The sequence below is a fragment of the Aythya marila genome (assembly GCF_965140915.1).
Source record: "Aythya marila genome assembly, chromosome: 3".
Taxonomy (NCBI): Eukaryota; Metazoa; Chordata; class Aves; order Anseriformes; family Anatidae; genus Aythya; species Aythya marila.
This window is the reverse complement of record NC_139044.1, coordinates 98,020,722-98,036,676: the sequence shown is the minus strand read 5'-3', so window position 1 is coordinate 98,036,676 and position 15,955 is coordinate 98,020,722. Positions and strand designations below refer to the sequence as shown.

Sequence of the window (15,955 nt, the reverse complement as noted above, 5' to 3'; positions counted from 1 at the left end):
AAGAGGTGTAAAAGACAGGAAAGGATACAGAAATCCTCGAATATGTCAAGGTTAAAGGTTTACTTATATTTGTGCAGTAGTTTCTGGAAAGAAGAGCCTTGAGAGATTTTCAGGGTTTTGGAACTACTGGATTCTCCATGATTGAACCTGAAAAAAAGAGCTATTCCCATGCCCAACTGTATTTTTATCATATTCCATTCCTCTGTTTGCTTGGGGTTATGTTTGCTTTTTGTGTTCCTTCAGTTCATTGGTTCTGATGGTGGCAATTTCTTGGTAAGGTACTAAACACATTAGTATCCTCAGTTACTTTGGTATTTTTATAGTGATTGCCCTAAGAAATTATAGGAGCTGATGTAAATAATAATAATAATAATAATAATAATAATAATAATAATAATAATAATAATAATAATAATAATAATGCATATATTATTATCTTCAATAAATATTTAAAATTCCAGTCATTATCCAATCTGTCATTACTGGATTATTCTGTCATTTATTATTTTTATACAAAATGTTATGATCTTACCTTTCTCTTTAAACAAATCAGGAAAAAAATATATTAATATTGTGGCTTTACATATTTTTATCAATCAACTGAGCTGTGGATGTTGACCACAGACACACTTTCAGCTTCTTACAAATGTTAGAAAAGCATGTTAGCCTAAGTGAATTTTAAGCTAGCACATTTTTCTTTGTGTTTCTGGCAGGCTAAGAGCTACCACATGGTCAATTACACTGGCCTGGTATCATACAGTAATTCATTCAGCCATAGCTCAACTGTTTCTTTGAGCCCTGAAACAGACCTCACAAACAAAGTTGAATGAATAGAACAAAGCACAGGTGACTTGACAAATATATATATAATAATGCAAAATTTTGAAGATTTTAAGAGGTTTTATAAGAAGTAAAGGTGCGTAAAAACAGGTTTGATGTCCCAAACAGATCCCAGACTTAAAAAGAGCGATAAATTTAGAAGGTGCACATGTAAGTAATTAGACTTTATTTAGTATCAGCTACTCTCCCTGGCAGATTTTAGAGGGGAAAATTACTTTTGGAAAGTACCCCTTTTTAATTCAGTTTTTAATTATTTCGATTATGCTTATTAAATGCCTATAGCAGTTTTCAGCTACTATATCTCAAGCACAAAAAAAAAATCAAAATTTCCATGAGGCACATAAAATGCCATACAACTATGAAAACAACTTACAGAAAATTGTATTTTTTCTATAGTTGCACTGTGCTTGAATCATCAGGAATCATGAGGGATGGAAAAAGCTGTTAGATTGCCCATTGCAGTGCAATCAAGTTATGCTGTATCACATTCCTAGGGAATATATCAGGATGAAACTGTTCAAAGTCTTCTGGGCTGTGTTTGATACTGTATGAGGCCAGTAGTTCTGTTCTAGGGAGCTCGTTTAAATGAGTTCTTTGCTCCTGGCTAGCTCTTTCTTTCCTTCTGCATGTCTGCCATGTCTTTTTGTTTTGTTTTGTTTTGAAATGCAATGGCAATTCACAGATGTAGTGGAAGAGTTACCTTCATTCATAAATGTGCAAGATGGTGATGAAAAGGCTTGGGGACAGCTCTTGTGTGTCACTTTCACGGAAGAGCTTCCTTCCACCTCTCTTTGACTCATACAGCTGTGAAAATGAAAACCAGCAAATCCACAAGCATTTCGGAAAACATTGCCTATGTTCCAGTTTACTTTCCTGTAAAAGGAGAATAGTGCCTTCCACATCTCATAGGATTGTAAAAGCTAATGCAGTAATTTCTGTCAGGTGCTTTGGAAACCCTTTGTGGGAAGTAAAGTCTAAGTTCAACACATTGACCATTATTATTCCCCTGATAATGTCTGGTAATATGCTGGGTTAAGTGCCATTTATTACAATGCTGCTTATGTAGCTGAATCCCAAAACACTGTTATAACTTACTTCTTTATCTATATATAGCTGTACTTTTAATTGGATGATCCAAAATATGTTATTTCAGGGAAACAATTATATTTCATTTTTGCAACTATATTTATGCAGGGTATTATAAGCTGAATAGTACAACAGATTGGGTAATGAACAGTAATTAGTTCTTATTTTAATGTGAAAAACTAAGTAAAAGAAACTGTTAAAAAACAAATTAGAAGCAGAAAAGGATATGCACACATACATATGCCATGATAAAGTCTAGAGGTGAAATTTAGACACAATTCCATATTTGACTTTATTGTAGCAGGATTGCACCAAGGATTAAGATTATTTTATTGTTTATTAGTTTAATTCTACATTCATTTTAAAACATTATGTGGAGCTTTTTTGAAATTAAAATGCAATAAAATTAATTAAGCATCTACCACTACGGGAAATGTATAGCATATAGGTTGTAAGATTGAATGCTGAATAGGTTTTGATTTGTTTCAGGACAATATGCAGGTGTTGAGCTCTCACCAGCAGTGGGAACTTTTAGGACAGATTTTATATATGCTTAGACATCACTCAGAGTGCTCTTTGGCTAGTGTGTTATCTCTAGAAGTTGGTACTCAGTGTCAGGTTATATTGCTATATATAATGATATTCTCTGGTTTCCATTTTGGTCCAGGCCTTCAAATTCTTTACATCAGGCACCTGTGCAAGATTGCTTTTTAGAGCAAATTTACAGAAAGACTGTGCTAAGTGGGTTGTAAGCATAAACACATGCATCTGTCTGATCCTCTAAAGGATTGTCATGCATCCTATATGTTTGTCTGATTTTGAATTGTTGCTTAAATAAGCTGAAATTGAGGAGGGAAAGTGTTTGATTTTTTGTTTGTAGCATTTGACAGCTGCTAGGAATTGCATGAAATAAAAGAATATCAAAGGCTCAAGTATCCAAATCTTTACTTACAAGCTACATTTATTGAGTAATCATGCTTGTTTAATAACTACAGTTGAAGCACATGATCCATAGGAACAAATAATCTAGTATATAATAATCAGTAGCTTGTACCTAATGATATTTGTTCCCTCTGGAATAACAGATTTTTAAAATAAATATTTTGTAGTTTGTATATCAAAGAAAAAAATAGTCTAATAGACATGTTTGTACATGTATGGTAATAGTGATAATAGATCTGGACGAATGATAATACATGTTCAAATAGTATGAAAAGATTATTTGTAAGCCATTTATTGATATAAAAATTGAGCTTGATTTCAGCATGTTCACATTCTTTTTCTTTCTACTGTTTATTTTTTGTGTTTATGAACAGTGTACTTGGGATCTTGAAGCTGAGATTCGTTTAAGAAAATGAAGCTGTGTGTGATAAGGAAATGACTCTTTACATATCTTTAGGTTAATATATCCAACTGAGGAACCCCAGGAATAGAAATCAGACCCACATTGTTTAAATGACTAGACACAAAGCTTGACATATGAATTCCAAATATCAGATAATAAACTGAATACTTGAGTGTATCCATTAAATGCATTTGAGTAAATTTGCATAATGAATAACTTCATGAAATTGTAAAGCCGCTAGCAGACAATTTTGCAGACAGGAAGAAGACTGCATTCACCTCATAAATTGCTTATAGTGAGTAATTTTATCATTTTAAAATGGTGAATGAAATCCTATGAATGATGAGACTTTCCACTGAGTTTATAGAGAAAATTAGTTTAGTTTTGCAATGTACTTGGATTTTGCAAGTTAATCTTTTAATCAGACAGATAACATACATTTTATGTGTTCTCCTGACAGACCAGCAGTACTCATGGTCGCCTTCTCAGCACTTCAATGAAGAAAGATACTCTCCTGCTCCGAGGAATATGAAAGGATTATCTGGCAGTCGCAACCAACCACAGTTATGTTCAGCTCATACTTGTGGCTTAGCATCCCCTGAAGATTGCGAACACACCCACGACCATATCCACCATGGGCAGGAGCCAAGGCAATCATATCTTCTCAGCCCCACAGAGAGTTGCCCGATGGACCACCATCGTTGCTCACCACGCAGCTCCATTCATTCTGAATGCATGATGATGCCCATGGTAATGGGCGATCACATGTCAAGTAGCACTTTCCCCAGAATGCACTACAGCTCTCATTACGACACAAGAGACGACTGCGCCATGTCTCACGGTAACCCTAAGATTAACCGTATTCCTGCGAATCTTTTGGACCAGTTTGAAAAACAACTTCCTCTTCACCGGGATGGTTTTCACACCTTACAGTACCAGAGGACCTCAACAGCTGCAGAACAACGCAGTGAGAGCCCAGGAAGAATACGCCATCTTGTTCATTCAGTCCAGAAACTTTTTACTAAATCTCATTCTCTGGAAGGATCATCCAAGGGCAATGTTAATGGAACAAAGGGAGACAGTCGAGGGGATGACCATCATCATGGGCACCATTCCAAGCATAGCAAAAGGAGTAAAAGCAAGGAGCGAAAACCAGAAACCAAGCATAAATCTGGAATGAGCAGCTGGTGGAGCTCTGATGATAATTTGGACAGTGATAGCACTTATCGAACCCCTAGTGTGGTAAATAGGCACCATACGGATCATATATCCCATTGCTACCCTGAGGCACTCCAGGGACATTTTGGGGATCTCTCATTGAAGACTTCCAAAAGTAACAATGACGTGAAATGTTCAGCTTGTGAAGGGCTAGCAATGACCCCTGATGGTAAATACATGAAAAGGAGTTCTTGGTCCACGCTTACAGTAAGTCAAGCTAAAGAAGCTTATCGCAAATCATCACTGAACTTAGATAAGCCTCTGGTTCATCAGGAAATCAAACCTTCCTTGAGGCCATGCCATTACCTTCAGGTAAGAGGAAGACTTTCTTAATATTTGTAATGGAAACAGAAACACAGTTGATGTCATAAAGTCATTGTAAAATAAAAGGGTCCTGTGCATATCTCTCTTAAGTGTATCTGTATGGAATTCAGACATTCCATGAAAGTGAAAAAAAATCTTGCTTTACTCTTTGTGTATAAGGCACAGGTAAAAACATATATAAAACTGGTGTGATATAAATTAGTTTAATGTCAGTGGATTTGTTGTCATCTTCAGAGTTCATGTTGCACATCTCAGAAAAATTCATAAATCAAATTTTAAAAGGGCAGTTCACCCAAAGTCTGGGGCTAGAAAAAAATGTGTCAAATACAACTGAAGATGAGTGATTTTAAAAACGGGTTGTGTGGAATCCTATTTTTGTGTTTCTTTTCTCCAGGTTAAGTAAGAAGACAATAGATATACTGGCTTACTGATTTGCTTTTTCTTGATGATGATTACTCACAAAATTCCATTTAGTGACTGGGTATCCAAAAATCATGTTGAAGTGAGCCTCTTTTGAGTTCATACTATAAGCCATCTTTGTTGAAAGTTACATGAGATCCTTGGGAAGACAGATATCTCAGATCTGGTACTCAGACTATTTGTGGGAATACACGTTTTCTTTAGCAGTTCCCACTTTCTCCTACATTTGAACTCAAACCTGCTGCTTGCTGCCATTTGCCACCCCAAAATCATGCTAGTGTAGCTATTTATGATGCTGCACAATGATTTGGATCTTGAAGTGATAAGGTTTTTAAAAAAATGTTCCAAAATATGTCTTTTCGGATGTTGACATCACTTACATGGCCTAGGTCCAGCACAGTCCCTTGACAAGTGTCATTAGCACATCAGGCTGTACAAAGAACTGCACTGGGAGCAGAACAGGAAGAAGGAAAAGCTAGGAGGGTAACTTCTTCAGCTGTCACTGCCTCTGGGGAAAAAAACAACAACAACAACAACAACAACAACAACAACAACAACAAAAACTATTGTACAAATATTCCCTTTGGTGTTTTTAACAAGAACAGCCTGCAAAGCCAAAGTTGTTCTGAGTGCCTTCTCTTTTTGTTTCCTTTTAATGAACTCTTTTCCAGAATTTAACTGATTCTGACATTAACGTGGGCAAACCTCCACTCCAGATTTATGTATTTAGAGATCTCCAGTTCCTGTGGGCTCTGCAGAAGCCAACAGACACAGCGTTATCTACCTCTATGTAGAGCTCTCTTCCCTCTGAGCAATAGGGAACCAATAGTAATGAGTCACAGCTGAAGGGCCAAATCTTTTCAAATGCACATGCAGCCATCCAGGGTCAATCTCCTTGCTGGAAGAGGAAAGGTTCCTCATAGCAGAGAAAGGAAAATAATTACTTGCAACCCTCATAGCATTTCCATGCAAACTGATTCCAATTTAGGCTGACAGCTGTAATATTTTTTCATATCCAAGTACAGTTCTTATCCATGTAAAACAGCCTGCCCTTCCCTAGAAGTTTTTAATCTAACTCAATGAGCCAGAACTGGAAGTGCATCCCATACAGAGACTTCGACTTCTGTCTGTGTTACAAAATCAAGGGTATAGCTCTGACATTAAAGAAAAGTTTACATTTTGCTGTCTTTTTCCTTACCATCCCATACTTGTACTTCACGGAGAAATCTGGGCCCTCTATATCTCTGCTGGGTGTCTTGCTTTCCTTTTCAACATGTTTCCTTTTTTTCTTCTTCCCTCATCTTTACACCTCATTTTTTCTTTGTAAACTATTTTTTACTTTTCATGAGCCTTGTTCTTACTTCCAACCTGTATCAGCATCCTCAAGTGAATGTGAAACACTGAGTTCACAAACTATCACTAAGCTTCAGGTTAAGCCCAGTGGGGGGGCCTAGGGAACAGAAACGCCCTTTTTTTTTCTTTTTTTCTTTTTTTTTTTTTTTTTTCAGAATTCTTTGTTTTATCCTTTTGGTGAATTTGGGATAACTGAAACAAATTAGCAAGTTTCATCAGCTGGTAGATTCAAGCAGCTTAAAATCTAGGAGAAGTGAATTTAAATTTTTGCGGCTCCAGTGACTTCATCCAGTTTTAACCCTTTTAACAAATTGGATAGTAATCATCCCCCAATTCACAGAGATGCTAGAATGGCAATCTGTCAAGACTTAATTGCTCAATTACTACAGTAAAGAATCCAAACCTTTGTTGAAAGCAATACTAAGAATTATATATCAGGAATATTCTCATTACAAAATTTTTAAGAAAAATACAAGTTCTGCAGAATCTGAATATGCCATTCAGAACACAGATATCCTTCAAACTGAATGTCTGGCTTACTCACTAGCCCAAGGTCAGGAAAAGAATGAAGGGACCCCATTCTGTCAATGTCGTAACTATATGCATTGTTTTGAAACTTCTACTTTGAGGGATGCTGCACTGTCACAATGTAATCATTAAGACCCAAGATATAAGACTCATTGTTAGCTCTGCCATGAACTTTTTCTCTGACTCAGGAAATGTAATCTGTTAATCACCAGACATTTCAATTACTCTGTCTGCAAAACTGAGGAAAGATAGGAAAGATATTTAACTTTTCTTACAGCAGTGAAGTAAGCATCAGTAAATAATGGTTGAATTAAAATAATCATTAGGTTCAGAAACTGAGAACAGTAGAGAAACATCTCAGATTCCTAGCCAGGAGAGTTTACTGCCTTGCTCCAGAATATCTGGAAATTAAAATATTCAAAGGATTATCGAGGTGATTGTGCAGCAGCAGATTTCCCTGAAGTGCATAAATGAACAGATTAACATAAAACCCTTGGGCCTTTGTAGGATCTCTGTGTTTATAGAATTAAAACATTAAAAGGCATTTCCCCTTATTGATGTCAGCTACATATTTTTAAAATCTTTTTAAAGCAAAACAGCAACATCCTAGTCCTTCAAAGATCTTATATATGAATACATACTTATACTCAAGCATAATAAAAATTATTTTTTATGTTTATATATTATCAGTGATTATTATATATATAGTTCTTACTCTGCTATGTATGTATATGAAGATTCACTGGATTTGACTCACTTTTCTATCCAGTAGTCTTCTTGTTATTTTGTCTTTCAACACCTCTATAAAATATTACTACTTGTGTTTTCCACTTGAGATTTTAGGAATACAGAGTCCCAAACTGTAAGTGCATGGCAGTGTCATAGGCCAGTACTTGACACCATGATCTCTCTGTTTCTGAGCTTCCATTTTGTCTTCCATAGTAATTACTGAGCTGCACTTTCCTTAAAACTTTTGAAGAGTGAACAAGGAAAATTTCTTTCTAAGAAGTGAATTTCTACCAGATTCACAGTTGATGAAAACAGGAGATGAGAAAAGAGGTTTTGAAAGCCTCTGTTCTTTCAAAAAAAATATATTTTCAAAAAATATGCCCAGGTTATGTCTCATATTGGAAAGCAGGTATTTCTTTAATCTGTCCAAGCCTCATCTCTGGGTTTTTTCTTAGGGTTTCTCATGTCCCTGTTCCTCCACAGTCCTCATAGCTGGGGGAGCTCATTGCTTGGGCAGTGTGTGGGTGCATGTTAGAGAGGGTTCAGCCAGATGACCATAGTGCCCTCCACACCACTGTGGCCATTTGCCTTGTTCCAGCAGAGCCGCTCACCGGTGGCCATTTTTGTAGAACTAAGTTGGTAGACATAAATCTCTATGAAGTAGTATTTATTTTTCTGATCTATACCTCAGTACCTGACCAGATTTGCGTTACTCCTTCTACAGTGGAGAAGATGGGAGCTTGCAGAGAGAAGGGAGAGGGGCTGAATGTGAAGCCCCTTTGGGCTCCAGCTAGTTGTTAAATCAGCTTAGCTGCAATGTTAACCCAGACCAGTTGGCTAGCAAGCCAGTCAGTTCAAGAGCAGAGAACAGCCGTTTCATAACTGTACACTGATAGCATTTCTTAAATTCTTGTGAATGATTAGCAAGTTTTTACCCATGGGCCTTCAATTTCTGTTTTGAATGTAGACAATTGCATTTCTGAGCACCAAACATTTCTGTCATTTCCCTCCATGGGCAGAATAGCCCATGGAGATCACATACATTATAAGCATGCTTTTTAATAGCTTTGGCTACAGTAACTGCTACTGCTTCCCATAACGTTTTGATTTTAATATTAAATATGTAACAAAACAAAACAAACAAACAAAAAAAAAAGATAAATGGGTTTTGAGATCTGTTTTATCTTCATTGGTTGTTTTGGTTAATTAAGTTCAACAGATATACACTACAATGACTGATTAATTTTACCTTGACGTGAGTATTAGTGAAGATTAAAGATTTTCAACAGGAAAAAAATGGATATGAACTAGATAGCTGTACAAAACTTACAAATACAAGAATGTTGCTTACAGTTTCCAGGACTGAAAAACCTGTGAATGCTAGTTAAGGAAAACTAATTCCTACAATAGCACCAAAAGACAGGCAAAAGCATAGCAGTCACCATCACTGAAGTTCTAGAGCACAGTGCTATGTGTCCCTGATTAATATTCCTCCCTCAGCCATTCAACAGCCTGTGAAGCAGCAAGCAATCAAGGTAAACATACCACAAGGTACAGTGAATGAGTCAGCACTGAAAAAGAAAATAGCATGTTGTTCTAAAAATGGCTTCAGCCCACTCTTGTCTTCCTAGTGCATTTAAGTACTAGCGTCATCCGTTACAGCACTGGCACTGCTAAGCATGTGGGTAATAATGTCAGCTGCGTACTCTACAGAATGAAAGAAAAGCACAAGAGTTGGTCTCTTAAAAAAAAAAAAAAAAAAAAAAAAAAAAGCAACAGTTTCAACAAGGTTCTTTGCTGGTTTAAGTTGTGCCTACATGGAGAAGAGTTTTGAGGAAAAGCTAATGGAGTAATTGGCATTAAGCCCTCAGATGCATTTTTCCAGGAACTCTTCTGGGAAGAGGACATAGTCCCATGAACTAGACCGTTGCCCCGGAGAGGCATGCAACTCTCAGCCTGCTTTGCCAGGACAGATTTGAACCCAATGCACCTTTCTCAACACTTCATCTTTCTGAAACTAGGTTGTACCTGTTAGCTTGACATAACAACCATATATGAACTACAGAAACAGCATCCAGTACTCTACCAGCCAGTGCTAGTAGAGTTTTGATACTAGCGTCCAAGTCACTTTCGCGCTACCACACTACCTTCACGATTTAGCCTCCACTCCCAAATTAACTGGGTTGCCTCCACAGCAGGAAAAGCATGCATAGATAACAGGGCAGTCAGCATGGCCATGTGCTGAACTGTTTTCACTTCTGCAGCCCATTACAGTCCCACAAGGATGCCTCAGCTAGCCCTGTGCCCTCCCAAAGTCCCAAACAGAACATGTGCCAGAGAAGTCTGTGTTGCCTGGACACTAAGGGCAGAGATGGCATGGCTCATGCCCTGTGACAGTGTTTGTGTCTACCTGCAACAGCTGGTGCAGCACCTGGGGCCATTCTGCACAGGTCAGTAAGGGTCTTGTCTTCCCATGCAGTGCACTGAGCTCATCTATTTGTAGCTGCTCCCTCTACGCATTGTATCGCTGAAACATTGCACTTACATTTTTAACAATATTAAATAAAAGGTTTTTACATAAAGCCGATGCTTACCTGGATTTACAGAATGCTGAAGGTTTTGTATTTCACAAAGATCAGAATACTTCATAAGTGTACCTTCCAAGGGAAAAAAAAATAAAATTAAGGAAAAATTATGTGCACCTTCCAAGGGAAAAAATAAAATTAAATCAATTATGGTGTAAAGTTCTGAGCAGTTGTCTCAGATTACTGGTGCCTTGAATTACTGTAGTAACCAGTGATATCAACAGTACATTTGCCTCCGCGTCCCTTTCTAGAAAGCTCATATTGGCTTAAATAAATTGCTGAAGCTTCTTTTTCCAAAGAGGAATAGAAAGATCTCAGAGTTAGTATTTTCTTAAAGCAGACAAAACAAGTCCCTATTACTGTAGAAACATCAAACCTAGGAGTAGAAAAGGGAGGCCATGATCTCACTGCCCTTTAATCAGGGGGAATTGTCCTCCTTTAAAATGTTAGTACTGTGTGTTGCCAAATTGTTTTTCAACATTAACCTCAGCAAAGCTGAAGGCTGACCTTTGCAGTTGTTACTCAAAGGTGTCCTTGGGTCTGAAGAAATTTTCAGCTAGAAGTAACTTAATATTTTATACACCTGGGCCAGTCACATCTGTCAAACGAGACTGCCAGAATTGCAGGCTTGGGGCTGTAATGACCGCACACTCTCCTATGTAGCTGGAGTGTTGCCTTGGGCACACCTGGCTCCTCTCCTGAGCAGCCAATGCTATTTTTCCTGCAAGAAGTTGACTTTAGAAAAATGGTGAAGTAGTCATTGATCATTTGATATTTTTTTTTTTTATGTCCATCTTACAATGTTGTGCTTAAAGGTTGTGTGTTTTTTTTTTTAAGTAGAGTTTCATGTGTGTTTAAATGGCTGAATGTCTATGTGGACAAGGTCCCTGGTACTTCTGGCAGGGGAACTGATCTTTTCAAAAGTGTACAGATAATTAAGCATTACATGGTAGCTAGACAAGACAAAACTACCCATTTCACTCTGTAAGCTAAATAATTTGAGTCATTTGAAGCTTACTGTTCAAAACAATCACTTATTAAAGAAAAAAAATGGATGAAAGGCAAATATATATTTTGTATTATCTTTAATATTATTCTAAAGACATTTAAAGACTATTTTTTCACTATTAGCCTTATGATAAATGGAAGAAGTGGCATCATTTCTTGCTTAGATTAAAGAAGTCACTGTTCACTACATGTCTTCTTTTAGGTCAGGCCTGGAGATGCTGGCTTTTAAGCTCTTCTTGCATGTCTAGCTTTATAGTTGATCTACAATGTTGGAGTCCTCACTACATCTGCCATCTCTGTGTTTTTGGAGATGCTGTGTGTTTTAAGTGTGTGGGGAGCACCTCTCCTTTCCTTCCTTTAAGGTCATTTTTGCCTCTCACTCCATTCTTCAGTGATCATAAATGGTCTTTGGGGCCCTGACTGTGGGTTATGAAAAGGTAACAACTCTGAATTTCCCTTCACTGTTAAAGGCAGAGATGTTTCCAGAGGAACCTATAGGTGGCTGATACTTCACACAGTGTAGAGACTCCGCATTGAATAGACTGATGATGATGCTTTATCTTTTTTTTTTTATCAATTTCTGAATGTTGACAAGGAAAGGAAATACCAGGAAGAGGATGAACCTCACACACTCTGGGAGCCTTGTTTCCCCAATTCCATCGGTCATAAAAACCAAGCTATATGCTACAAATGCATACAGGTCAATTGGATTTTTCTAGCATGAATGCTTTTCATAAAGAAATCAACTGTAATGCTCATTAAAGCCCCAGAATTATTCTTTCACATCAGTGCTCGTGTAGTCTATTGCAAGGGTTTCCGAGTCAGCAGAAAATCAGGCCTATCTGTTTTCCCAAAGCCCGTTAGCTGCAGTGGAAATACTTTATGGCTTCATCTGATGGCCCTTCCAGGACTTTGGTTTAAACAGTAGCTAAGAGGTAACTTCCCAACAGGAAATTTCTGTTTTTCTCACTTGTGTCTTGGATTAATAGGGAAGATACAGCAGAAATCCCACAAATTAGGTTTTATCATATATGAAAGTCTTCCACACTGTATACATTTTTTTTCCCCTATGTGCATCAACACAGTTTGGACTCCACACAGTCCAGAAAAAGGGAAGAGACAGAATTTCCTATGACAGAAAAAATGCCCTGCAGCTCTTCAGGGAAGGTTAGTTTCCACTCAGATTTTCCTTAGCTCTGCTTCAAGTCTAATTAAATTGCAGAAACAAAATAGAAGACCTTTTTCTTCCTCTTCCTGGAGCCTGTGATCTTTGAAGCACATGGAGAGCAAATAATATGTAACCAGCTCACAATTCTGCAGCACCATAGTTTTGTATATTACATAGCTGAAATACTGTATTATTCCTATACCCTCACAAATATTCATGATCATGAGTTTACTTTATTAATTGCCATAAACTCAACTTAGTGCTTTCTCTTTTTCTGTAATTTTTATTCACTGTGCTGTGCAGATAGCTGGGCTCCATCCACTCTGCAAATATAGTACAGTTATCTCAGTCTACTTTTTCCAAAACTATCCATCAGGAACACTTGTAGTTGGCTTCAGTTGCTGACACTGTGGTCCCCTGGAACTTCTCTGCTGCTTTGCTAGTGGGTATATTCCTGGCTCCCCTTCACCTGCAGTGAGTGAGGAGATGCAATCCAGTTTTGTTCTTTAACACTTTGATGCTTGGTTTTGTTGGTTTTAGCAGTTATTTTTTTTGCATCATAGTTCAATTAATTCAACTCACAGAGATAGATGTGAAGGAAACAGCAGCTATAAGCTGGCCCAACAAGGCAAAGAGGTAAGAAAACAAGCTCTGAGTGCATGACTATGGCAAATTAATTGGCAGCAATGCTGTGTTTTGTGGAAGCATGAGAAGTTCCAAGTTTCAGTCTTTGGTGCTTCTGTGCCTTCAGCATTTTTGAAATACTCACTACCTTAGACTACATCCATACTAGCAAACTGAATAGTGTCATGAAAGGTTCCCTGGTGCTTCAACCTGATCTTCTATTTGAACAACACAAATTGTGTTGCTCAACCTGTCTCGGGCACTGTTTTGATCCAAGCCAGCTAGTGTTTCCTTAAACAGAGCCTTGGTACTGTTCAGGACTTACTGTAGTTAAGGGACCATTCCTGGTAGTCATGCTTCTTTGGAGGCAGATTACACAGTAGTGTGGATGTGGGATGCTGCCCTGTTGGCCTCCAGGCTACAAGTGGGTCTTCATTTACTAATGAACACACAACCCTAAAGTAGTCATCATACCATTTTTATCCTTCTCTCTCTCTCTCTAGTGATGATTCTGCAGCACCACAGCAAGTTGTAGCAAATCACTGGTTCATCTGAAAATGTATCTTTACTTATCTTTATTATCGTTGTTAGGGTTATTTTCCAGCCAGCACTCTAAGTCACTACAGTTATTAGGGTTGCTGGAAAAGCTGAATATTGTTTAAGGAAAACCTGCCCTACTTATGTTGATGGTAGTATATTTTTAAAGCAGCACAGGCTGACAATGAAGCAGCATCCTGAGACACTTACCAAAGGAAATACATAGTTGGCCAAAACCTAGGTTTCTTGGTTGAATCCCTAATGTTTCTGTATCTTGTATTGACAGTCTATATCTCATTTAAGCATAAGCCAAGCCTATTTAAGCATAGGCCAAGCCCTTCAGTCTGAGCTTATCTCATATCTATGCTATTAGTGAGCTCCAGGCTTAGCAGGGAAAAATTACATAGTGGGGACAAGCCCACCACTAACATCTGACTGCACCTTGCTTCACCATCTCAGCATGGTGGGAGTCCAGTGGGTCCCAGAGGGATCCAGCAACATAGCATAGGTTTTGCAGGTGGCTGAACAGCAAGGCTCTTTGCGGGTAGTACAAGCACAGGTGGGCATTTGCCCCACATTCCTCCAAACAATATAACATTGCCAGAGAGTCCTCACAACACTGTGTACAGCCTTCTGCCATCCTTGGATTACAGTTCGCAGAGAAATAATTAGGAAACATAGTATTGTTTCATTTTTTTGAGTCCATCACTGTTGAGATAAGTATTATTTTAATGAAAACTGTTCTGTAGAAAATACAAAAGTGGTGATTAAACAATCCTGAGTGCTCTGGACTTAAGTCTTCCCATAATGAATCATTTAATGGAACTTTTCTTGGGACTACACATGAAAAAATAAAATCAGCCAGTAAGGAATGCTGGTACCGCTTTGCCTATTTGCACAGCTTCCAGCTGGAGTATTGTGCTTATGTTTTGTGATCTGCATGGGTATCTATCCATTCTCAGATCCCAGATTCCTGAATTCATGCTGTTGTTTTCAACCCATTGTAAAGCCTATGTTGTTTGGTATCTACGTGATATTCTTCCTCTTCCTGTGATACTGTGGCAATTCATATCAAAGCTTGGAGAGAATTGCTGGCAAGACAAAGACGTCTCTTGCCTTCTCAGATTAGCTCCTGCCTTGATGGGTGGTGTTGACTAACTTGTGGGGAATGCTGAAAGATCTTTCTGTGCGTCTGACTTGTCAAGGAGTTCAGGGAGTAGGGGGTGGCATGTGAAAATTAAAGCTAATTAAGAGGATTGGCATTGTTATTGGTGAGGAGGAGTCCCTGACATATTTTGTAGAGATTTTTGAATGGGTTCATTGTATAATTCATAGTTTGAACAATGAATCAGTACATTTAAAAAAAAAAAAAAAAAAAAAGAAACCTAGGAAAACTAGACAAAATTGTGCGCAGAGAAAGGTGATGAGTTGAAATGAGGCTTTATTTTTACACAGTGTACTCTTCCATCCTGTAAAAAGCCAATAGGTTTTAACATCCACAGCCAGTAAATAATGGAATGCCATTAATGTTATTAACTTCAGAAGAAAATTCTAGTCATTAGAATTTTTTCTTAGAATTATAGAATTATAAAATTTCATTATAAAATTATAAAATTCATTAGATTTTTTTTAGAATTATAGAAGAAAAAGGGTCAGCATTCCCTTTTCAGCAAAATTTTTGAAAACAGGAGATCCAGCTCCTAACTCTCATTATAATATCAAGGAAACTTTCTACCATGCTTAAACCATGTCTGCCTCACAAGATCGTCTATTTTCACCTGTTTACAGCAGTGCTGAGAGACTGTTCTAAAACTACTCAAAGACCTGATTTAAGAGAAAATCTCCTACCTATATTTCAGATTTAGTTCTTTTTTTTGGGTCACCTTCTTGACCAGGCAGAGAAAGCATAAAAATATAACAACTATGTATCTACCATGTAATGTTTCAAATCTTATACTTATTATCATCTGATTTCACGCACAGACAGCTTCTGCTTCTGTGAAATTTATATTGCTAAAATAAGATATAAGTCAAAATGAATATTTTGCTGCATTTTACATCTGCATGCTAATTACATTTCACAGGACTCCTCTGAGGAAGGTAATCCTTGTTTTAACCTTTTAGAATGAGAAATATGAAGAAGTGATAACTCCCTCAGCTGAAACCATATATCTACAAGTGTTTCATTTT

General features: G+C 37.5%; 1 protein-coding gene across 1 annotated transcript in view; it reads left to right on the top strand.

Annotated features, from left to right (window-relative positions):
- The first annotated feature begins 3,784 nt into the window (after positions 1-3,784).
- The window catches only part of DLGAP2 (DLG associated protein 2), a 99,736-nt gene continuing 87,565 nt past the window's right edge, over positions 3,785-15,955 (top strand). The window contains exon 1 of the mRNA XM_082758093.1: positions 3,785-4,801. Within this exon, the coding sequence (XP_082614219.1) occupies positions 3,800-4,801 (1,002 nt within the window). The 5' untranslated portion in view covers positions 3,785-3,799. The remainder of the gene's footprint in view (positions 4,802-15,955) is intronic.